The 24,570-nt window shown below is 47.3% G+C and overlaps 2 protein-coding genes across 3 annotated transcripts in view; both read right to left on the minus strand.

Moving 5' to 3' along the window:
- Positions 1-10: 10 nt before the first annotated feature.
- RILP (Rab interacting lysosomal protein) lies at positions 11-3,859 on the minus strand. 2 transcript variants are annotated; one of them, XM_037070056.1, is made up of 8 exons: positions 3,389-3,855; positions 3,221-3,314; positions 3,013-3,119; positions 2,686-2,931; positions 2,257-2,402; positions 1,799-1,921; positions 783-866; positions 11-499 (listed from the first exon to the last, which is right to left on the minus strand). In XM_037070056.1, the coding sequence occupies exons 1-8, from the start codon at positions 3,614-3,616 to the stop codon at positions 370-372; spliced, it is 1,158 nt and encodes a 385-aa protein (XP_036925951.1). In that variant the 5' UTR covers positions 3,617-3,855; the 3' UTR covers positions 11-369. The 2 variants fall into 2 exon arrangements, with proteins under 2 accessions (XP_036925951.1, XP_036925953.1); XM_037070058.1 differs by lacking the exon at positions 783-866 and having other exon boundaries at positions 3,389-3,859.
- A 513-nt stretch (positions 3,860-4,372) lies between these two features.
- Positions 4,373-24,570, minus strand: part of PRPF8 (pre-mRNA processing factor 8) — a 31,184-nt gene continuing 10,986 nt past the window's right edge. Inside the window, exons 24-43 of the mRNA XM_037070351.1 lie at positions 24,445-24,561; positions 14,101-14,348; positions 13,820-13,999; positions 13,505-13,640; positions 13,220-13,389; positions 12,926-13,055; positions 12,658-12,804; positions 12,300-12,460; positions 11,819-12,010; positions 11,325-11,562; positions 11,055-11,183; positions 10,018-10,131; positions 9,763-9,936; positions 9,275-9,468; positions 7,844-8,083; positions 7,617-7,758; positions 5,438-5,578; positions 5,162-5,301; positions 4,855-5,057; positions 4,373-4,704 (exon numbers count right to left, since the gene is read on the minus strand). Of these exons, the coding sequence (XP_036926246.1) occupies positions 4,550-4,704; positions 4,855-5,057; positions 5,162-5,301; positions 5,438-5,578; positions 7,617-7,758; positions 7,844-8,083; positions 9,275-9,468; positions 9,763-9,936; positions 10,018-10,131; positions 11,055-11,183; positions 11,325-11,562; positions 11,819-12,010; positions 12,300-12,460; positions 12,658-12,804; positions 12,926-13,055; positions 13,220-13,389; positions 13,505-13,640; positions 13,820-13,999; positions 14,101-14,348; positions 24,445-24,561 (3,351 nt within the window). The 3' untranslated portion in view covers positions 4,373-4,549. The remainder of the gene's footprint in view (positions 4,705-4,854; positions 5,058-5,161; positions 5,302-5,437; positions 5,579-7,616; positions 7,759-7,843; positions 8,084-9,274; positions 9,469-9,762; positions 9,937-10,017; positions 10,132-11,054; positions 11,184-11,324; positions 11,563-11,818; positions 12,011-12,299; positions 12,461-12,657; positions 12,805-12,925; positions 13,056-13,219; positions 13,390-13,504; positions 13,641-13,819; positions 14,000-14,100; positions 14,349-24,444; positions 24,562-24,570) is intronic.

The following is a 24,570-nucleotide window of genomic DNA, read 5'->3' on the forward strand; positions in this document are numbered from 1 at the left end:
CATGGAACAGTTTCTGGGTATCATGGGCAGTAACTTTATTACATTAGCTTAGGCCATCTGTGCAAATCTCTGGGAGGTAGGTGGTCAGTTCTCCATTTCATGGATGGGGAAACTGAGACTCAGAGATGAAGCACTTTTACCTGACCATGGTGGCTCAGCTCAGGGAGACCAGGAAGGAAGAGAGGCTAAGCTCCCAGCCCTGCCCTGGGTCAGGCTGAGATTGGGAAAGAGCCTGGGAAGGCTGGGAAGCAGGGAGCCTGGTCCTCGTTTGAGGTCGCACATCCACCCACAGTCAGACTCCAAAGTCAGGCCTCTGGGGCACCTGAGCCCCCCAGACAAAGGTGTTCATCCAGAGCAGAGCAGGGCTGGTCAGGAGCTGCCCGGAAGCCCCAAGTGGGGCCGCTGTGGGGTCTCTCCTTCTCCCCCTGGCTCGCTGGGAGCTGTGCTGCTGCTCTTGGCTTCAGGGGCCTCCACTTCACCCCAATAACACTGGCCAAAGCTGTGGGGGAAGAGCCAGTGGTACTTTGAGCCTGGGTGCCAGAGAGATCAAGGATATGGGCTGGGGACAGGGGACGGTGAGAATGGGGACACAGAAGGAAAGAAGGGCAGTGTGAGGTAGTGGGGACGTGAGGGGGCCAGGGCCAGAGAAGCAGAGGGGAGGGGCGCGCTCAGAGCCCAGGACAGCAGGCTGAGCGCCAGGGCATAGGGCAGGGACGCTGAAAGGAACAAGGTGGGGCGCCCTCTTCACCACCACTTTTGCCCTTCCTCCTCCCCCGACATACAAACTCTGTATTCTGGAATCGGGAGGTGGGGGGTGGTCTCCCTTGTGGCTGGAGAGCAGGAGCCATGAGCCATCCTCATCATCACTAAGGCAGAGGAAAGAGGCGAGGGTCACTGACCAAGGCCAAAAGGGACAACGGGAGTACAGCTGTGGTCAGCTTTGTGCCGCCCCCAGGAGCAGGCAGGGGAGGACAGAGTGACAACACAACCCCTGAGTCTGGAGAGGAGACACTGGGGAGAGGAAGGATATCTTGAGACTTTCATTTCATAGGCTGATGGACAGTGGGCCCCTGACAAAGCTGTAGTTATAGTCTTCTTATTTTTTTCTTTACTAGATTATTATATAAGATGTATTATATAAGAATAGACCTCAGGAATAGGCAGTTGGAAAAGAAGCACAGGGCAAGGTGTGGGGAAAGGCATGGGGCTTCCATGCCCTCTGCAGGCCCGTCATTAGCCTCGCGTTGCCATGTGCTCACCAGCCCAGAAGCTCTTGGAACCCAGTCCTTCGGGCCTCCTATGGAGGCCCCGCCGCTACAGTCTTTCCCCTCTGAGAACCAACAGACACAGCCAGGACAGGGAACCGAAAAGTGAGTGTGGAGAGACAGCACTAGCAGGGCTCCTCAGCAGGAGGCAGAGCGAGCACAGAGCGGGAGATCCAGGGAAAGGGGTGGCAGGCTCAGGACAGCAGGCTCGGGGTGACCAGCCGGAGCCACGGACTCTGCAGGGCAGGCTGTAAAATAGGCTCGGGAGGTAACCAGGCCGGGTTAGGGAGTTCAAACGCTGCTAGACTAGAGTGGTAGGTTCAAGGGGTGACTAGTCTGCGGCGATAGGTTCAGCCTGAGACAAAAGACTCAAAAGATAGCCAGGCTGGGTCAGCCAGCTAAACGGGGGGACACAGAGTAGGTCAGCAGACTTAAGAGACGCTAGGCAGGATGAGAGCAAGACCAGCTGGGCCATTAGGCTCAGCAGGATGCCGCGCAGGGCTGGCTCGGTGAGAATGGAGGCAGGGACTTACCTGCTCTCTGCTTCCTCTGGGGTCCCTAACATCTTGGCCTTGATCTTCTTCCGCTGCTTCCTGACAGCCACCTTCATGGCTTCCACCAGAAGCCCAGGGACCCTGTGGTCTGTGAGCAGCTCCCTACAGGGCGGGGGGAAGGGCAGGGGAAAAGTGACAGGGTTGCCAACAGTAGTCTCACACCAAAGAACCCTTTTTCTGAAAGACTTTGCCTTACTAACAGCCCCCAAACCTTAGTTTAGGTGTCACTGCCCCTAGTGACCCTTTGTTCTGCCCCTCCCTCATTTGGGTGAAGTTCCGTGAGGGCAGGAGCTGTGTGATTCATGTCCTCCCAGTGCCCAGCACCGTGCCTAGTACATGGCACTGAGCCAAAGAATGAGGCAGGTGACCTGAATGAGGCCCAGGAACAGGTGTGACTGGAGCCCCTCAGCTTCCTAGCTCCTGCCCAGTGCCCTCACCGCTGGAAATAGGCCAACTCCTCCTTCAGCAGAAACACATTGGCTTTGAGCTCATTCCGCTCCTGGAGGATCTGCTCAAGCTCCTCTCGACTGAAGCCGCACTGCCCCACGTTGGAGGGACACGGTGGCTGCTGCGGGGCATCCTCCTGCAAAGGGTGGCTTGGTCAGAGGGCTGCCTTGGTTGGCGCTTCTCTGCCCCTGGGTTGTCACAGGAATGCCAGAGGGAGTGACTGGCAGGGAGACTTGAAAGACAATGGCGCTACAACAGATGACGGAATGCCCTAGAGGAGAGTGGGAAAGAGTCTGGGTGGGGGACATACTTGTGTGCCACCTTCCAACTTCCTACTGGACCCGCTACGCAGCACAGCAAACCTTTCTTGAGTGCCCACCAAGTGCCAGACGCTGTCAGTACTGGGAAGGGGCACTGACCAGGTCCTCCTGGGTCCTTGGGACTTCTGCTTCGGCAGTCAGCCGCTGGGGCTCCCGCCTCTTCTCACACCCAGGACCCCCGGACTGTTCCTGTGCCTGCTGCTGAGCCAGTTCCACGGCCCCTTCACGTGGCGGCTCCCGCTCGCTCTCACGGTCCCATGCGGCGCGCAGCTGGGTTTGCACAGCGGCCAGCTTGTGCCGCAAGTCTGCATTCACCAGCAGGAGGCGCTGCAGCTGCTCCTGCAACTGGGCAGAGCAAATGATAGGGCTGGTGGGCGAGGCACTGAGGGAGCCCCGCCCCACACTGTTGCATGCCGGAGCCCTTACCGCCTCCGTCTCCTGGCTGCGCTGCAGCAAGTCACGGTTGTATGCCCGGAGTTCGTCCCGCTGTCGATCGGTCACCTCCTTGAGCTGCCGCAGCAGAGCACGCTCCTCTGAGGAAGGGGTAGTCTTAGCGGCGGCCCGCGGGAAGTAGGCTCTGAGCCTCCCCCACACCCCCACCCCATCCCTCGGCTGGGCCACACTCCATACTCACGCTGTGGACCATGGCACAACTCTCTGCGGAGGCGCTCGTTCTCCTCGCGCAGCCGCTGCAGCTCCAGTTCGGCCTGCAGCGCCGACACCTGCAGCTGGGGAGTCCGAGCCCTCAGGGTTAGGTCCCCGCCAGCCCCGCAGGTGGCAGAGAGAGTGGACAGTGACTCACCGAGTCGGGGGCGGGCCCCACCGCAGCCTTTTCCAGTAGCTCCAGCGCCCGTACCACGAGAGGCACGAGCCCCGCTGCGGCCTCTGGCCCGAAGCGGCGTGCTAGCTCCTTCAGCTCAGTGCCCAGGGCCCCCGCTAGATGGTACACGAGCTCCGCGGCCGTCTCCACCCCCGTGGCCACTGGAGGCCCCCAGCTCTGCCCCCCAGGCGCCGCCCTCCTGGGCTCCATATACCCCGAAGGCCAAGGGCTGCGAGTCACCCGACCAACCCTCACTGGTGCAGGAAAAAGCCAAACAGTTCCCACCCAGGAAGCAGTTTAGGTCAGTAGAGGGTGGGGTAGAAGCGATAGGGGAGGAGCGAGTAAGGAAAACAGTGTGGGAGGAGACAGCACCCTGGGTGCTCTGGGCCCTATCCTGTGCAAGTCCCAAGGTCACAGGAAGCCAGCTGACCTCCAGCCAGGCGTCCAGAAGCCAAGGGCCAAGGCTGTAAGTGGTCACTTTCGTCAAGCCCTCCCCAGTGCCCAACCCAGGCTCCACCCCCCTGTCTGGCGTCACTGGGCTCCACTTGGCTGCCAAACACGCGGGCATGAGGGCTGTCACTGACCTCAGCCAGAGGCAGCCAACTGTCCAGCCATGTGCTTATTTCACTTTGCGAGTCACACAAAGTTTAAGGGGCTAGGCTGGGCACCAGAGCGGCAGAGAACAAGCCACAAGCTTTCAGACTCAGGAAATGGCAGCAGGGAGTGACGATTTGCAAGTATTTTGGAGCAAAACTGGCAAATGTGGTGAAGTAGTAGGAGTGTTATTCAACCCCTAGCATCTCAGTTCCCTGAGTCTAGGGGACATTTAGCCCCACAGCCTCTGAATAGCGGTCCTCCGCTCCCCTCAATGCAGAGCCCAGCACCTTGCTATTATTAACAAGTCCAGCCTCCTGACAATCCTACAGCCAGAGAATTTGAGCTCAGGGGGAAAAAAACCTCAAAAACTCCAATTTATACAAAATTTATTATACTCTGTTCAGGATTACAAGCCACCAGGTCAACAATACAACAAGCACAAAACACAGGGAAAGGGGCCAAGCTGCTGAATGTCACCAGCTTGTCTGTGGGGTTAGAAGGCTCCAGAGCCTTTGAGGAGTCAGGCAGGAGGAGGTGAGGGAACAACTAGGCGTAGAGGTCCTCCCGGTCGGCGGAGTAGACCTCGCCCTCCTGCAGGAGGGCGAAGTTGAGGAAGTGGGAGGGCCTGTGAACCTCATGGTAGAACTCCTTGGGGTTTGCCAGCTGCAGCTCGTACTTCATGTTGGGATCATGCCGCACACCTTGGGGTAGATGAAAATGTCCAGTGTTACCAAGGGCCACCTGCCTCACCCAGCTGGGGCCCCTGGGCCACCTCCAAAACAGAGCCAGGTCCCAAGTGCTAAGGATGATGGCTTAACCCCATCCCCACTTTCTGGTGCTTCCCTACTCACCCATGAAGTTATAGTTCCATGAGGACTGGGCAGGGACCATAAAGAAGCCAAGGAAGCGGTCCGACAGCAGCATCTGGACCCTCTCGTAGTGGGAAGGTAGGTAGCCCTTGGGGTTGTTGCCCTTGTCTGTGTTCTGGCGGCCCCATTCATAGCCACTGGGTGTCAGCTTGTAGGCTGTCAGTGTGCAGGAGCCTGGTGTGAAGCTAAAAGAGGGATGAGGATGAAGTCAGAGTTTAGGCCACCATTCTGTTCCCTGGCCTGCAACGCCAATCCCACCACGCTTCCTCCCAGGGGGGCTCAGGCCCACCTGCAGGTAATGATGATGGTTTTCTCGCCATCCCAAGATGGGTTGTCAGCCATGATCTTGGCATGGGTGGTGACATCCTGGGGTGACAGCTGGGGGGACTCATTGGGCTGAGTATGGATCCAACCTAAGGGTTCCATCTCCTATAGGCAAGAGCAGTGAACAACTATTTAGAACTCCATCTGCAGACAGGACTCCCACTGATGAGAACAATGTGCATGCTTGTCCTCCCCCGCCCCCCAGAGCAGAAAGCCCCCCTTTTCCCACACCCCCAATGACCTTGAGGTACTCATGCTGGGGCAGCTGGCTAGGCAGGTGCACGGTCTGGTGGGTGCCCCACTGCGGTACCATTACAATGCAGCGGATCTCCTTCACCTGGGGGTTATCCGGGGGGCTCACTCCATACAGGTATCCTGCAATCTTTAGACAAGGGGGTCAAGAACCAAAATTATTCTTAGTACCAGCCTAGACTCTGGGCTGTTAGCCTCGTGTTTGCTTCCCTTCCCCAAGAACAAGGGCAGAGTTTCTCCAAAAGCAGTCACAGTCGACCACCTCAGAACCACCTGGGGCATCTGTCACACATTAAACACAGACCTTGTCTCAGACTTGCTGCATCGGAATCTCTTGAGTGGGGCCCAGGAATCTGCACTGCTCATATGCTCCCCAGCTGATTATTATTTTTATAATACATTTTATTGATTATGCCATTACAGTTGTCCCATTCCCCCCTTCATTCCCTTCCACCCTGCACACCCCCTCCCCCATATTCCCCCCTTTAGTTCATGTCCATGTGTCATAAGTTCTTTAGCTTCTACATTTCCCACACTACTCTTGCCCTCCCCCTGTCTATTTTCTCCCCACAGTCGATGCTACTACTTATTCTCTGTACCTTCTCCCGCTCCCCAGTTGATTATTTAATAGCATCCATAAAGAAATGAGCACACAAGTGTACAACTTAGGAACACATCTTTAAAACCAACACTAGAAAAAACAGACAAACGAACAAACAAAAAACCCCAACAACTTTAGGTGGTATTTTAAATTTAACACTGCCATCAACAAAGTTAAGAGGACCTGTGTTCCTATTAACTCACCCACACAGGATATTAAGTCTTTCTAAATTCACCAAGCAGAGGCCATATATGGTGTTTATAACACATGAATTGCCCCACTATTAAAAGTGAGCATCTTTTCACATCGTATTTGCCACCTGTAGTTCCTTTTCTGAACTATTCATATTCTTTGCCTATTCTTCTACAGTTATCCTTTTAAAAAAACCAACTTTTGAAAATTCCCTATTTTAGATCCTAATCCATTATATCCAGATTATGCAAATATTTTCTTTCCATTTTTCATTTATCTTTTGTGGTATCCCTTGTCACACACAAGTTATTCAACTTTTTAAAAAATCTTCACCCGAGGCCCTGGCTGGTATGGCTCAGTGGACTGAGTACCGGCCTGCAAACCACAGGGTTGCTGGTTGGATTCCCAGTCAGGGCACATGCCTGGGTTGCGGGCCAGGTCCCCAGCTGAGGGTGTGTGAGAGAGGAAACCACACATTGATGTTTCTCTCCCTCTCCTTCGCCCTCCCTTCCTCTATCTAAAAATAAAGAAAAAACCTTTTAAAAAAATCTTCACCCAAGGACTTTATTGATTTTAGGAAGAAACACTGATCAGTTGCCTCCTGTAGGCATCACGACTGGGAATCAAACCCACAACCTTCTTGGTGTACGGGACAACGCTATAACCAACTCGACCACCCAGCCAGGACCAGTCATTCATTTTAGTTTTGTGCTTTGTGTCTTCTTTAAGAAGGCTATCCCAAAACTAAGGTAATAAGTATTTTCTTCTAATACTCTATAGTTTATGTAGTATTTTACATTTAGCTCTTTACTCCACCTGGATTTTATTTTATTTTTTTAAAGATTTTTATTTATTTATCTTTAGAGGAGAAGGGAAGGAGAGAGGGAGAGAAATATCAATGTATGGTTGCTTCTCATGCGTCCCCTGCTGGGAACTGGCCTGCAACCCAGGCATGTGCCCTGACTGGGAATCGAACCACGATCGTGTGGGTTTGCAGGCACGTGCTCAATCCACTGAGCTACACCAGCCAGGTGGATTTTATTTTTGTAAATAGTGTGAGGTAGGGATCTAGATTTCCTTTTTTTAACTGTTTTAATATTATAAGGCATCCTTAATCCTACAGACTTGATATACCATATTTATTCTATACACATGAATCTGTTTGATTATATACTATTCACTTAATTGCTGTAACTAAATGTTTTGATATCTGGTGGGGCCAAAACCCTCCTTGCGCTTTGGCTATCCTTGTACATTTACTTATCTATGCATCCTGATACCAGCAGCTCCAGTTCCAGAAATCCTAGGTGAGCTTTAGATACATAAAATGTTTGGACACACACCATGGCCCAGCTGAACACACTTAGTTACTCACTTGGGCCCGAAGGTCAGATATGCAGATGAACTTCTTAAGCACATTCTTGGGAAGGATATAGGTGTAACCAGTCTCCTTGATGTCGTCAGATGAAACATAGATGTGATTGGTCCTTAGGTGCAGATTGGCAGCTGAGATGGCCCTAAAAACAGAAAGGGGTATCAGCACTTCTCAACCCGAGCACCAGCAGGCCCTTCCACCAGCACCTCTCTCTCCCCTTACAGTACCTGACCCTCCATTCAGTTTTAGATGAAAAAGTCTGGGTCTCGTAGTTGCTGGTGGTGGAGGTGATGATCTCATCCCCATGCTTGTTAACAGTGCGCGTCTGTGTTGCTGTCAGCTGGGACTGTTCCTTGGTCTGCTTCTCAATCTCAGCTATCTGCTGCCGCTGCTGTGAGGGTGCTGAGATCTCCATTCCCAAGATGATATCTCGAATTTCTGATTGTGTCAGTGATGCCACATTCACACTGTGGATAGAGTGTAGGTGACACCACAACGATCCCTTCCCCTTGGTCACTTATGCCTCAGCGGCAAGAATGTCACTTGGTAGTACAGGGGAGCCCATGTTATCCTGGACAGTCCTCGAGGGACACTTGTACAGTTAGTGTGAAGTGGAGATATACCAATATTGATTAGAATCTTCAAATCCTAGAACGGCCCTATGCACATGCACCTGTCAGCCACGCTCAAACCAGCTCAGTATCCGTAACTCCCACTCTTCCTTGATAAAAAGTACCCTAGTGCCCTGGCTGGTGTGGTGCAGTAGATTGAGCACCAGCCTGCAAACCAAAAGGTCGCTGGTTGGATTTCCGATAAGGCCACATGCCGGGGTGGCAGGCCAGGTCCCTGGATGGGGTGTGCAAGAGGCAACCAATCCATATGTGTAACTCTATGTGTAACTCTCACACATAGATGTTTTTCTCCATTTGTCCCCACCTTCCCCTCTAAAATTAAAAAAAAAAAAAAAAAAGTGCCCTAGCACAGCTATTTTTGAAAACAGAAACCTTAAAATATGTTCTCAGAGTTGGTACTGTCAGTCAACCTACCAGACACCTGGAAATCTATGGACACTTGGCTCCCACAGTAACAGGGAAGGAGATGGAAGAAGGGGGTGTGTGCGCCACTGGCAGTGGTACCCCAGGGTCGGGGATGTTAAAGTGTCTTATATGGAGCCCTGGCTGGCGTGGCTCAGTGGATTGAGCATGAGCCTACGAACCAGACGATCACGGTTCGATTCCCAGTCAGGGTACATGCCTGGGTTGCGGGCCAGTTCCCAGCAGGGGACTCACGAGAGGCAACCATACATTGGTATTTCTCTACCTCTCTCCTTCCCTTCCCCTCTAAAGGTAAATAAATAAAATCTTTAATTTAAAACAACAACAACTTCTTATATGGACAACAAAGAAACACCCTGCTCAAAACAGCAACAGTGCCTCTGCTGAGAGACAACGCCCAGAAGTCAGCATGAAGCTGCCAAACACAGACACTTCCTTCATTATTTGAAGACACTGCCTTCCTTTCTTCCATAGGCATCACCCAGGACAATTTCTTGAGAAACGGCTGAGCCTAAATGTTTCAAAAAACCCCAGAAACCATACACTGAGCCATCTGTTTCACCCTTTTCGGACCTTGCAGCTGCCTCCCCACTGCCCACTCACTTGTTTTTCTTGCCGTAGTCCGCCAGGATGAGGTCCTTGAGCTGCACCTCCACCTTGATCCACTCCTCGTCAGTCAGAGTGGGCCAGATGTGGTGCGGCTCCGTAACAGTGGTCTTGTCTGGCTTCAGGATCACCTTCGCCCGGTCATTGTTCACGTGCAAGGCACGCAGAATCAAGATGAGGCGGGAGAAAGCCTGGGAAGAGATGAGGCAGCGTGGGGGGAGGTCAGCCACTTGATGCTCCTCCCCTACCTTGTACCGTTCTTTCAGGGAACCCGGAGTTGACTTCAAATTCTAAGGTGCTCCCCCCTCCGCCCTCAATGTGAGTCAGTCAACTTAATACGCAGAGCACAGAGTTGCTGTCCACAGGCTAAAGATGTGAAAATGGCCCCCATAAGCGGCCTGTGGTTAAAGACAAGGCACAAGATTTCCTTGTGGCCTCATACCCACTCCTCTCAAAGTGACCCGCTTCCTGAGGTGGCTTCATACCGTGTAAGATGAGATAGTCTTGAGCCAGTCATCATAGAGGTTAAAGAGAACCATCTGGGGCTCAGTGGCTTTCAGGATGAGGTCCCCAAACTTTTCCACCTTGAGACAAGCCTGGAAGGGGAGTTGGAGCTCGGACCCTTTGATCACGATATTGGGGAAGTCCAGCAAGTGTACCTGAGACGAGATCAAATCCAAGATTAGAAACAGAGCCTACAGGTCTCAGCATTCCTTTCTTCTGCCGCACCCATGTCTCACCTCCAGTGGATCCAGCATGCCCTTCCTGGTGACGATGATCTGCTTAGGCTGCTCCTCCACAGGGAGCGATCGGATCAGGGCAGCCACCTCCTCAGCCGTCTTCCACTTAGCCAACTAAAAAGCAAGAGAAGGAAATGAAAATTTAGTCTCTACCCTCCCAGGTAAACTAGAACAGATGATCCTGGTCTTAAAATAATTAAACTGTGCTTGTATCGAGCAGTGCTACAGAATGTTAGGTACTTCAGAGGTAAACTAAATGGCCTCGCCCAAAAGGGTTTTTCAACCTAGCTGGCTGTAGAAAACTCACACAAGCCGGCATGTGATTATACTACACTGTATCAGAGGTAAAAGAAATTAAGATTAGTCCTTGCTGGTGTGGCTCAATGGACTGAGTGCTGGCCTGTGAACCCAAGGGTAACCAGTTTGATTCCCAGTCAGGCACATGCCTGGGTTGCTGGCCAGGTCCCCAACTGGGGATGTGTGAGAGACAACTGACTGATGTTCTTGTAGATATATGAGCAAAGCCACAAAGGCGGAGAGGAGCAGCAGGGTTTGGGGATACTAGGATCCTGGACTAACTGCAAGAGGAAAATGCTATGAAGGAAGAGAAGTTGTAGCTGGATAGGTGAGAGCCCAGTCAAACACCAAGCGTCTAGGAAGCCAAAGAAGAGTTAATTCAGCAGTAAGGGGCAACCAAAGGCTTTGAGGTAGAGAAGAAATTTGGTGAAAGTGGCATTTTAAGAATGCTTGTTCCCTTTAGAAAGATGATTTTTGGTATCCCTGTTCAAGAAAGATTAGAGGTAGGAGATTCAGAAAGCAGAGACCAGCTAGCAGGCGATGAGGGACCATACACATTCTTGGTCCTCCTATAGGAGAATATTTCCCAAGTTGAGTAATTCAAGGAAAAAGTTCAAATGAGACGTCCTTAATCTTTCAAAGGGAAACGGGAGATTCCTTCGCTCGCACATACCCACCCAACCACATACCAAAGATTAAGGGCAAGTTTCTGCAGCTTCTCCGTCCTTTAACCGGCTCACCTGTCCCAAGCGCTTCTGTCCAGCCCACACAGATGTGTGGATTATCTTGAGAAACAGCTGCCCCGTGCGTGGGTTGAAGATGAAGATGGCCCCATTGATGGGCTTGGTTGTCAAGTTCCCTTCAAAGGTCTAAAGAAAAATCAAAGCAGTTAGTTGGCACGGCCCGGACACAACCATCCTGCCTTCATTCCAATATGCATGCACTTTCCCTGTCACCCCTGCAAAGGCATCTAGAGTCCCACACCCCATACTGATCATGCCCCTTCCCACCTTGTGAATCGTTACTCTGTAGACATTAGTGTCATCCACAAACCAAATAATCTGGTTGGAGAAAAGCTCGCCATAGTTCTGCGAGGACAGATAGGGCTCAGTGGGCTCAGATGAATAGAGCTGCAGCCCTTTGCGAATCCGCTCACGTAACACATACAAGGCAGGGTTTGCCTTCATGATCTTGGCCATGGCCTGCTGTATGAGAGGCTTGCTGCCTGGAAACCAGTTTCCATAAGCGCTGTGAAGGCGGAAGAGGCAAGAAAAGTTAGACAAGGCTGGTAGCCTCAGGAACAAGGCAAACCGCAGCTCTACAGGGGAGGAAGATTGTTGGCAAGGCTAGTGAGTGTCTGCTCATATCCACAGAGGCAGGGAAGCAAGAGTCAGTGACCCAGAAGAGGAAAGAGCCGAACCTCATCTCACCCGGGCCTACTAAAACATGTGCATGTTAAAGTGTGGGGCTGATGGAAAATACATGCTTCTGAGCCCCACCTTACCTGTGCAGGTTATAGGCCAGGTCAATGGCAATAAGCACACCCGTGGGTGAAGGGTAGATACTCATGTTGTCTGTGGTGTAGTCCAAGAACTTGGCCCGGGCATAGCGCTCAATGTCATGAGAATCATAGTCCCCCCAGCGCAACTGGATGTCAATCCAATACTTCTGAGTGGTGGTGCTGTCCATCACATCCCTGAGGGGGAGAGAGGTCAGGATCCAGGCTTCTAAGAAAGCCACCGACACAGCCACTACATCTCTCAATCACTACATCGAAATCTTAAAACCAAGCCCTCTGCCTGTTCCAAATCAGCAAGACTCCCCAGAGAATCAGCACACTTGGCTAAGGGTGTCCAGAGGATGCTGGGGTAGCACTGGCTCCCAGTTAGGAAAAGAGGCTGGCAGGGACAATTCCTATAGTGCTACTAGAAGAACAAGAAAACTAAGGTTCCTGGATGCCTAGGGCTGGGCCATAAGGCACTTACTTGGAGTCTGCCAGCAATGAGGGCCGGGAAACATTCCACTTATAGGAAGCAAAGAGCAGGATATCTGCACAGGAAGAGTTCATTTTATAGGACTTTCGGGGGTGGATTGTCTCCTTTTGTACTGTCTCAATTTCCAGTGCATCCAGTTCCTGATCAAACACCTGGAGGCAAAGGTTGAATGGTTATGAATGGCTATGGAAGCCCACTTAGAATAAAGGCTTATAGAACTTAAGATAATGTGGCACCTGGTACCACAATAGGAGACTGTCCTAAGAACTTGCGGGGTAGACTTCCCATCCCCAAAAGAGCACCGTGAGCTGACTTTTCACGACCTCCTCTGCCCTCAATTCTAGCCCACCTGACACAAGTCCATAACGATGCTCTCATGGATCTTCTGCCACAAGTGAGCTCGGAAGATCTGGATGAGAGAGATCTTCAGTGTGGGGATCTTGCCGTGCATGAAGATACCTGTCAGGTCCAGCTGCACCTGAAAGCCTACATATACCTGGCAGGGAAAAGAGAGTGACGCTAGAGATCAAGAGACTTTGGTTCTCAGGACCTTATTAAAGAATTAGAAACACTTATTTTTTAGCTTCTGATCTCCCAAGTCTACCAATCACACTCACATTGGCTCGGTTGATGGTTGGGGACCACCAGAGGGTGAATCTACGGTTGGGAATCTGGTTCAAGCCCGATCGCTGAGCGTTAGTTAGCTTCTTCCACTTCATAGACTCCTCAAAACCACTGGCCTTCTCCCTGAGAAGCAGAAGAGACCAGGTAAAGTGATGTGCTATTTTCCAGAGCACCCCTGACCTCCTGGGGGTGGCTGTCTGAAACACAGCATCGTAGAACAAGGGCACACCAGGGATGAGCTCAGAGAGCTGCAACAGGTCACTGTAAAGGGAGAAGAGAATCCTTACCAGAAAAGCCCCTCCCAGGTGGGAAAGTAAGTGCCCTTGAAGAGTGTGTGTTCCAGAATGCCTTCCACACCACCCAAGGCCTGGATCATATCTGTACGGTAGTTGTTCAGGTTCCAGAGCTTTCCGTCATGCCGCTGGTGTGTCCACCAGAAAGGGTTCTGCTTCAAAACCTAGATGGAAAGAAAAGTACAGTCAAACTTCTAGGTGCCCACTGCCCCAGGTTCCCAGCACGGCCATGGAGTCTCTTCATTCAGGGAAGATCTCTCTATCACCCCCTCCACGTACCTGGTACTGCTTAAAGTCAGTTCGAACACGCCAGCCCTTATCATAAGCCAATGTATGCCGGTCCTTCTGGAAGAGGGTGTTGATTCGAGGAATGCCACGATCCCATGAATCTTCCAGGTCTTCTAAGGTCAGTCGTCTGCCAAAGAAAAAGATCAAAGTCAAGTATGTGCCCATGCAAAGAGTTCAGCAAGCCTCCTACCAAGGATAAACACGGTCACATGTAGAGCCTACTTTCTTATCTCCATAAAAAATGTCATACAGGGCACAAAGGTCACCCCGCCCCCACAAGACTGCCATGTCTTCCTGGATGCCCACCTGTTCTGAGCAATGGCCTCTTGTCTCTTGAGTGCATACTCAGCCCAGACCCGCTGGGAATCAATGAACTCACTCTCCCATGGCTGTATGTAGCGGTACAAGTTGGGAATCAGCTGGTCTTCCTCATGGCTCATTCCTGAACGGAAGTGTGTGATACCTACGTCTGTCTGCTTGGACCACCTGTTTTGGGGCACAACCAAGACCAGAGAAAAAATAAAGTCTAAAAGTAAAGAAACATACCCTGCCCTGAGGGTCTAACAAGATTTTCCACCAAGTCCTACCTGAGGTCAGATTGGGGGATAAGTACATGGCCCATTGAGAGCATGCCGAGCCCACCCAGCTCTTTAGGGGTGTAGAACACAACAGGGGGGAACCGACTCGGCATCTTGGAGTTGAGGCCAATCTTGATACGTGTCTGGATCTTGTTCTCACACTTCACCAGCAAGTCCAAGAGCTCCTGGGTGTTCACCACAGCTTCCCGAAAGTATGTCATAAGGCCAATAAGAGCTGTGTTCCACTTATTCACAATCTGAAGGTAGTGGGAAAGAAGTACATTACAGATGAGCCAGTGGGTGGGGGGCAGGGGGACCAAAGACTACTTAATCCAGCTAGTTATACTGTTCCTAATTCTCAATAAAGATTTCAACTCAAAGTCATCAGGGAAGTATGTATAAATCAAAACCACTGGGAGACACTGCTTAACACCCACTGGAGCGGCTATAAGACAGTGACAAGTGTTAGCCAAGAATGTAGAGAAAATGGAACTCTCATATACTACTGGTAGGAACGTGAAATGATAAAGCCAGTTTGAAAGACAGTGCGCAGCCCTGACCAGCATAGGTCAGTTGGTTGAACGTCATTGCACAAAGCTAAAGGTCTCCAGTTCGATTCTCAGTAAGAGTACATGCCTGGGTTGTGGCCTGTTCCGCAGTCTCTCTTTCTCCCTCCCTTCAGCTTTTTCTAAAAATAAATAAGTAAAATCTTAAAAAAGGAAAGAAAGTCCGGCAGTTCCTCAAAAAGTTAAAACAATGTTACCATGTAACCCAGCAATTCTACTCATAGATACATACCTAAAAGAAATGAAAACATATGTCCACACAAAAAATGTGTACACAAATTTCAGAGCAGCATTATTCCCAATACTCAAAAAGTCGGGGGAAAAACCCAAATGTCTATCAACTGACAAACGCAGACACAAAATGTGGTATATCCACATGACTATTATTCAGTCATGAAAAGGACTTATGTACTGATATATGCTAAAATATGAATCTTGCAAACATTATGCTAAGTGAAAGAGGCCAGACAGTAAAGGTCATGTGTGTTATATGATTCCATTTACATGAAATGTCCAGAACAGACAAACCCAGAGACAGAAAGTAGATTGGCGGTTGCCAGGGGCTACAATGGGGAACAACAGGAAGTGAGTGACTGCTACTGGGTATAGTTTCTTCTTGGGCTGATGAAATGTTCTGGAACTAGACAGTGGTGATACCTGTGAAATTTTATGAATATACTGAAAAGTGTGAATTTCACCAATAAAACACTGTTAAAAATAAGACCAACTACAGCATTTAATCCCAGGGTGGGTAGGGGAAGAAGGGATGAGAAAAAAACTATGAAAAATTAATAGAGGGAATAAAAACTAATGGGGCTACAGGAACTGCCTTTCCACTATAAACAACTAAAAAACTAAACAAGATATATATATATAAAACAATAATTTCAGAAAACTGGCAAACAGGCAGCACAGCTAAGACCTCGAGAAAAGGGAAACAAACGAAGTGAGCCCCAGCAAACTGCCTAGTGGCACTTTCCACGCTGCAGCACAAACATGGAGGGGTAAGGAAAACAGAGCCCAATAGTCTCACTGAATTGAAGAGACCAAGATTAGAGTTCCGGAGGCCAAAGCAGCTAGAAACTGTGGAGTAGAAGTCCTGAAAAGAAGAAAAGTACACAAAAAGAGATCTCTGGAGATCCATGAAGGGATCCCCCCCCCAGTTTTTGACTGAGTCCCAATCTGTATGCTATAAACCTCCCAGGTCAGAGAAAGAACCACCCAGATCAGTGAGCTGAACAATTGCCCCAGCTCATATAAAGCTGGCAAGTTTGTGTTCCCGCCAGCCAGGGCAGAGAGACCTTATACTACATGGGAACTGGGTAGAGTCCCCAGAAAGTTACCAACTCATTAGTGCAGGCAAATTAGCCTCAGACAACAGGTGCTCTGGATTAGCCATAACCAAGCTTAAAGCAAGCCTCCAAATGATCAAACTAATCCACAAATTACTAACCTGTACCCTTTAAAGGAATTTTAAAAATACACTGATGGGATTTGATTTTTTTCTTTTTTTTTTTAAAGATTTTATTTATTTATTTTTAGAGGGGAAAGGAAGGAGAGAGAGAGAAATATCAATGTATGGTTGCCTCTGGTGTGTCCCCTGCCGGGAACTGGCCTACAACCCAGGCATGTGCCCTGACTGGGAATGATTTTCTTTTTAAAAAAATTTTATTTCTGCCCTGGCTGGTGTAGCTCAGTGGATTGAGTGCAGTACTGTGAACCAAAGGATTGCAGTTTGATTCCCAGTCAGGGCACATGCCTGGGTTGCAGGCCAGTTCCCAGCGGGGGATTCATGAGAGGCAACCATACATTGATATTTCTCTCCTCTACTTCCCCTTCCCCTCTAAAAATAAATAAATATTTAAAATTTTTTATTTATTTATTTTGAGAGAGAGGGGAAGGGAGGGAGAAAGAAACATTGATGTGCAAAAGAAACATCAATCGGCTGCTTCTCCCACGCCCTCACCTGGAGACCTGGCTGGCAACACGGGCATGTAATCTGACTAGGAATAGAACAAGCAACCTTTTGGTTCTAGGGCAGTGCTCAATCCATTGAGCCATACCAGCCAGGACAATACACTAATGGGATTAATAACATTGTAAAACTGCATTAGAAAATAATGGTTTACATTAACAAAAATGAAGGCAAAATAAACCCTCTTCCAGATAAGCAAAAGCAGAGTGTATTCACTGCCAGTAGACCTTTACTATAAGAAATGTTAAAGGAAATTCTGTATTTTTATTTTTATTTTTATTTATTTTTATAATTTTTTCCTTTAGATTCCAGCTTCTCAGTGGCTAATTATCGATTTCTTCATTCAACAGCGATGCAATTTTGTTTTGACTAAATATATTTTTGTAATCCTCACCCAAGGATATGATGTTAAAAAAGAAAGGAAAGAGAAAGAAAAACATTGATGTGAGAGAAAAACATTAATCAGCTGCCTCCTGCAGGTACCTCAACCAGGGAAGGAACCTGAAACCTAGGTATGTGCCCTCACTGGGAATTGAACCTGCAACCATTTTGTGTACGGGACAATGCTCCAACCAAATGAACCACCTGGCCAAGGCTCAACTAAATATTTTAAAGATACCAGAGCAATCTGACTTTCAGACATTCTTCCATGCTCAAAAAATGTACAAATTTCTTTTAAAAATGTCATGTGGCTTTATGCTATAAGCTTGGATATCTTTAACAAAGTGAACAGTGTCTCTGAAGCCCCGCTCACCCCCAAAAAGGACTGGAAATGGGAAATAAATAAATCTGCAATTGTAGTTGGAGATTCCCAACACTCCTTTCTTAGTAACTGATACAAGTGAACAAAAAAATTTTATGGCTATAGAAAGGCTTGACCAACGCAATCAATAAACCGACTAGCTCTAACTGACATTTATAAAACGCTCCACTGAACAGCAGAACAGACTCTTTTCAAGTACATGTGAGAGTCACAGGATAAATTACATGTACTAGACCTTAAAAATAAATCTTTTTTTTTAATTTTTAAAAAAGATTTTATTTATTTATTTATCTTTAGAGGGGAAGGAGAGAGGGAGAGAAACATCAATGCATGGTTGCCTTTCGTGCGTCCCCTGCTGGGAGTTGGCCTGCAGGGAACTGGCCTGCAACCCAGGCATGTGCCCTGACTGGGAATCGAACTGTGATCCATAGGCCTTCGCAGGCCTGTGCTCAATCCACTGAGCTATACCAGCCAGGGCTAAAATAAGTCTTAATACAGCTGAAAAAAACAAGATTACATACAGTATGATTTCTGACTATAATGGAATTAAACTAAAAACTAGTAACAGAAAAACACTCGGAAAAACCTCAAATATTTGAAAAATAAACAGCATTGCTCTAAATAACCTACGGATGAAATAAAAACTCATACGGGAAATTAGAAAATATTTTTAGCTAATGAAAGTGAAAATAACCTACCAAAATTTGAGAGACATAGCCAAAGCAGTGCTTACAAGGAAAATCTATAGTACTGAACACTTTTATTAAAAAGAAAGGTCCAAAACTGATCTTCTTACCTTAACAAATTAGAAAGCTTTTATTTAATTAAACCAGAAGTTAGCAAAAAGGAAAGATAACATAAAACCAGAAATCAATAGATACACTTTCTATTTCAATGAATAGAAAAAGAATACCAGTGAAACCAAAGCTCATTCTCTGGAAAAAAAAAAAAAATCAATAAAAAAAGATCAAACCACAAAATGCCAGAAGATATAACCAAGACTTTAAGGTAAAGAACATGTTAGAATTCTGGCCCTGGCTGGTGTGGCTCAGTGGATAGAGTGCCGGCCTGTGAACTGAAGGATCACCAGTTTCATTCCCAGTCAGGGCACTTGCCTGGGTTGCGAACCAGGCCCCCAGTTGGGGGTATACAAGAGGAAACAACACACTGATCTTCCCCCTTTCTTTCTCCTGCCCTTAAATAAATAAAATCCTAAAAAAATAAAATGAAAAAAATTTTGTTTTAAAGCAGCAACCATTAAGTGCATGGATGGGTAGAGCAGTTGATGTTTCTCTCACCCTTTCTACCTCTTCTAAAATCAGCCAGTTAAGAAAATAAGTAAATGGATGGCAGGGGGAGAGATAAACAGGCAGAAAACAAGAGAAGTTTTAGGACAGTAAAAATAGTATGATATTATCATGGACATATACCACATGTCACAATAAATTTAATCAAAACCATAGAATATATACCACCAAAAGTGAACTGTATGCACTTTGGGTGTTCATGATGTGTCACTATAGGTTCCTCCTTGGTAATAAACTACACCATTCTGGTGAGTGTTATTTTTTTTTAAAGATTTTATTTACTTATCTTTACAGCAGAAGGGGAGGATAGAGGGAGAGAAATATCAATGTATGGTTGCCTCTTATGTGTCCCCTGCTGGGAACTGGCCTGAAACCCAGGCACGTGCCCTGACTGGGAATCGAACCGTGATCCTTTGGTTTGCAGGCCTGCGCTCAATCCACTGAGCTACGCCAGCCAGGGTCTGGTGAGTGTTAGTGATAATGGGAAAGGATATGCGTGTGTGGGGGGCAGGAAATATATGGGAAATCTCTGTGCCTTCCTCTCAATTTGATTATAAACCTAATGATGCTCTAAGTAAATAAAGTCTTCACAAATAAACAAACAAATGAATGGTGAAACAAAAACAAACAAGAACAGAAAAATACATCTATTGCCAGGCAAAGGTGCTCTCTCAGGTCTCTCCCTGTTGACTTTAGACGTCAAGCCATGTAGATATGTTTAAAGGGGCTCCCCAGTGGGCAGGACAGACTGCCTATTATTTGTGAGGAGGAAGGAACCTAAGCAGGAAGGTAGCCTTACAGCCCTTCTTAAGTTAAAACTAAATAGCTGGACCTTCTAAGTCAGATTATCTAACAAGATGCATCTCTATCTTCCTTTTGTTACTCCTGGCCCTTTCAAATCAAAGTCCTGTTTAAATATCCCAGTCTTATTTCACAGTTACTACCAGGGCTGAAGAGAATGGCCCCGGCTCTAAGCCTGGGCTAGAGCACTGCATCTACCTAGAGCAAGGATGGTGGGAGCGCCTCAGGTGACAGTGGCAGCAATGATTACAAGAGTCCAAGTGGGAAGGAAAACTTTATGGGACAGGAATAAGGCCCCCTCTAGCCCTACTGGATATTTCCCTTTTATTAGCAACCCTGAAATACCAGGAAATTTTATTGTAAGAACTACTTTACTTTATCATACCTCAAGAATCCCAATATTCTAGCTAATTACAATCTCTGACCCCTCTAATTAACGACAGCAACCATTTATTAAGCAATTTATTAAGTAATATAGTTGATTGTGTGCATTATTTAATTCTCACAAAGCTGGGTAATATACCAGTACACCCATTTTACAGATGAGGAAACTAAAGCCCAAAGTGGTGATCTGCCCAAAGTCCCAACTAGTAAAGTGAAAGAGCAGTGATCTGAACCCAACTTGACTCCAGAACCTGTCCTCCTAAGCACTAGAGTACACAGCTGTCTAACTTCTGACACTCTTCATTATTCAAGCTCTTAACTCTCACACCTATACCCTTGATCCTTCTATTTTTCCTAAGGCCAATGGCCTCTTTCACTCTTGTTCTTCTCACCCCTCCCATAATCCAGGATTCCAATAGGGGCCAGCACCCTTAATTCACCCGCATCCAATTCCTTACCACTACGCAACAGCCCTCCAGCAAAAGCCGAATCCTAAATTGCCATCATGATCTATTCACTGTCTCCATCCCATCACTGGTTAGCTGAGTGCTTCTGGGAAGAACTCACACTCACTCACAGTTGTCTTCATTTTCTTGACACCCACTAGGCCCTCAGCATACAGCTTCTTCAACAATCCTACCATGCTCCCAACACTGCGCCTGCAAGTCTGAAACACTGGCCCTGGCCAGTGTGGCTCAGTTGTCTGGGCATTGTCCTGCAAACCAAAGATCTCAGGTTTGATTTCCTGAGGAATCAGGGCACATGCCTAGGCTGCGAGTTCTGTCCCCCGTCAGGGCCCCTACAAAAGGCAACCAATTGCTGTTTCTCTTTCAAGTCAATGTTTTTCTCCCCTTCTCCCTTCCTTAAGCAATAAGCATGTCCCTAGGTGAGGATTAAAAGAAAAAATAGAAAGTCCGAAACCCTGGACCCCTTACTCCAGCCCAAGCAAAGCTGAAAAATTCAAGACTTGTTATAACTTCCTACTAAATTTATCTACGTTCAGCCCTGCCCATGTGGCTCAGTTGGTTGGGGGCCATCCTGATAAGCCAATGCTGCAGCTTTGATCCCTGGTTAGGGAACATACAACAATCAGCCAGTGAATGCATAGACATAAGTGGAATAATAAATCAATGTTTCTCTCTCTCTCAAATCAATCAATAAAACAAAAATAAACTTATCTACATTCACATCTATCCAGACCTCTTTTCTGTTAGGTTCAGAGGATGTTTCCTCTGCTTGCCTTTTCTACCAAACCTACACAATTCCTCCAGAACGCTGCTCTATCACTTACCACACTTGTTGCACCCTAAACCACTACTGGCTCCTCCTCAATGAAAACAGACCCAAGTCACTCCCATTTTAAAATATCTGCCTTGACTTACATCTCCCTCTAGGTGGCATCTAACGTCCTTCCTCCTTACTCCAGCTCTGGCAAACTGACAGTCCTTGCTGTTTCCACTCTCTCACTTCCCATAAAGCCTCATCCACTGCAATCTGGCTTCTATCCCTACTATTTCTGAAACAGCCCTTGCTAAGGTCACCAGTGACGTTCAAACCGCCAAATCCAATGGATACTTTTCAGACCTTATCTGACTGAAAGACACTTAGGCAACTGCAACTGTTAAGTGGCCCCTCCCTCCTGACAGCCTTGGCTCCCATGACCCAGCGCTCTCTGATTGGCCACACTGTTGCTTGGTGTTCCTAATGGGTCCAAAGTCATCTCCTTATACTTTTCCTGGATAATCTTGTTCTCTCTTGAGCCTTCAACCATCTTTTTTAGCTGACAGGTTCCTAAATCTGTATCAACTCAGACATCTTCTCCAAGCTTCAGATTGTAAAATGCCCCCACTTGGACATCCTAAAGGGGCCTGTAAGTTATCCCGACTGCTCTTACTTTCTCTCATTTGTTTCTCTGGAGCTTTAAACTCAGTATTTTTCATCAAATCTAAGAGACCATCAATTTAAGAGGCACCAACCACTAGGGGGGAAAATACAGACATGCACATATGTATGTTTATCACGGAATTAAAGAAATATATAAATACTTGCTGGACACCCCCACCTGGATGTTCCCAGGCACCTCAAAGCTTTTACATCCTAAACTAAACTCACTTTCCCCCTAAACTTGGTACTCTTCTGGTAGTCTTCCAGACAGTGATACCAGTATCCACCCTCCTAGTCACACATGCCAAAACTGAATGTTATTTTGACTTCTTCCTGTCCCTCTGGCATCCCATCGAAATGAAGCTCTGCTCACTTTACCTGCCAACTACTTATCCAATCTGTTTCCCTGTCCTGACCTGTACTTTCGGTGCATTAGTAATTTTTATCTGGACTCCGGTGTAGATAAAAAGTTCCCAAACCCAATCTCACATCCCATTCCTCTAAACCCGTCTTCCCCACAGCTGAAAGAGTGAACTGCCTACCACAGAAATCTAAAAAAAGTCACTCCTTTCCTGGCTGGTGTGGGTCAGTGAACTGAACACTGACCTGTGAATCCAAGGTTCGATTCCTAGTCAGCGCATGTCTGGGTTGCAGGTCAGGACCCCAGTAGGGGGCGCATGAGAAGCAACCACACATTGCTGTTTCTCTCCCTCTCTTCCCCTCTCTCTAAAAATAAATAAAATCTTTAAAAAAAATCACTCCCATGCTTCAGTAAATCTTAACTTACTGAACTTTTAACAAGGCATATAATGTCCTTCACAATCTGCCTCTTGCTTATCCATCCAGCCCCCACCCACTAACAGTCCCAACTCCGCCATTTTACTCCAGTAAATTCTCAATTTCTTAGAGCCAAACATATACCATGCTAGCTACCGCTCCATACTTCTGGCTGAAGGAATGCCCTCTCTCGCCACCTCGTGTTCTTTCTTTCAGGAAGCCTTACCTCTCCTTCTCCCAGAGTGGACCAGTCATTAACTTGAGTACTCTCAGAGTCCCAAATAACACTACAGCCCTATTAGAGTTCTCCTGACTATGCATCTGTGTCTCCAACTAGATACATGTGCTCAATGAAGGCGGAGACTCTATCTTATGTGTAGTGCATCCATAATGCCCTCAAAGCAGTGGCTAGCACCAACAGCTAGCACCAATGGAATGAATGAGACACATAATTCCTGTTACCTCACCCTCAGAGGCAATTGCCAATCTAAAAGACAAGCTTCTTCCTTGCACTGTATTAAAAAAAAAAGGTATCATGAGGAATTTTAGGTAAAAAACATTAAGATAAAATGTATCCTTCAAAAGAAACGCCCCTAACAAATTTAAAGGATTCTTCATTATGTGTGCTGTATATCTGAAGGAATACAAAAGTCAGAATCAAAGAAAAATGCTATGGCTAACAGTTTTCATTCAGAGGGAAACCAGGATGAAGTGACTTTTTATCCACTGAGACACTTTATTTCTATGTATGTATTACAGTCCTAGAAAAAGAATCCCAGGATTTTCTACCATTTGCTTTTTTCTTTTTTTCCCTTCCTTCTGTGGACCAGGATGCCAGCTGAAACTGTCACAACAATGAAAACAAACCGACAGGGTAAGTGCAGATTATTTTGCCATTTTTCTAGATCTCTGACTTGCACAGCAAATCTTGGCCTGAGCACACACACCTGTTCAACCTGCCTGTGAAGTTCACAATTTTCCCAGCTCTGTGATCACAGTGCTTTCGAATTCACCAGTGTAACTCTGCCTCACCATCTTGGTTAAAAATTAGACAATGACTGTGGAGCACAGCCTACTAAGAACCCGATGTTTCCCTCTCTTTTTGTCATTATGGATGCTCTTGAGAGCATCAGCCAGGACATTCGTGTTCACCAATATAATGGCAAGAAAAGAAAATGGAAAGGTCAAGATGACTTTTTAAACCTTGTAAAAACTTAAGCATACAGTCAATAAATCCTCAGATTATTCTTTTTCAATTCCAGATGGCTTCACCTAGGCCTTTGGAAGCAACTGACAGAGAAAATAAACACTGAAATTACTACTTACACTTGCTTTGCAACATGTATACTATGTTACTTAAAAGATGCTACTTAAAAAATGAGCTATATGACTTGGATAACTAGCCCTTGGAAAGACGCAAAACGAATGGTGTTTATTTAAACTTAAAAAATGAATTTCTAATCCTGGCTGATGTGGCTCAGAGAATTGAGTGCTGACCTGCAAACCAAAGGATCTCTGGTTCGATTCCCAGTTATGATGCATGCTTGGGTTATAGGCCAGGTCCCCATTAGAGGGCCAATGAGAGGCAACCACACACTGATGTTTCTCTCCCTCTCTTTCTCCCTCCCTTCTCCTCTGTCTAAAAATAAATATTACCTTAAAAAAATAAACCCCCAATTTACCTTAATTTAGAATCATCACAACTACACAGAAATAGACTGCAGAATTCCTACAAGGAATTCTCAGACGAACAACTATGAGCTGATCTGACACTCTAAGCATGGAGACCGGTACAGTGGACAACACTAGAAAGAAAGGAGAACCAGGGGAAGAACCGAAAGAGACTCGAAATGGAAAGAGGACATGATGAAAGCTGGTGCTCACTGTCTGACGTACCTTGGTGAAGGTGGTGGAGCCAGAGGCCATCAGTATTTGACGCACGCGGTTGTGGAAGCGCTGCATTGACTCATCATCAACACGCAGGAAACACTGGGCTGTCCGCTCCTTAGTAACCTAAACCAC

The sequence above is a fragment of the Sturnira hondurensis genome, unplaced genomic scaffold (genome assembly GCF_014824575.4).
Source record: "Sturnira hondurensis isolate 20B ecotype Veracruz unplaced genomic scaffold, ASM1482457v3 Scaffold0018728, whole genome shotgun sequence".
NCBI lineage: Eukaryota > Metazoa > Chordata > Mammalia > Chiroptera > Phyllostomidae > Sturnira > Sturnira hondurensis.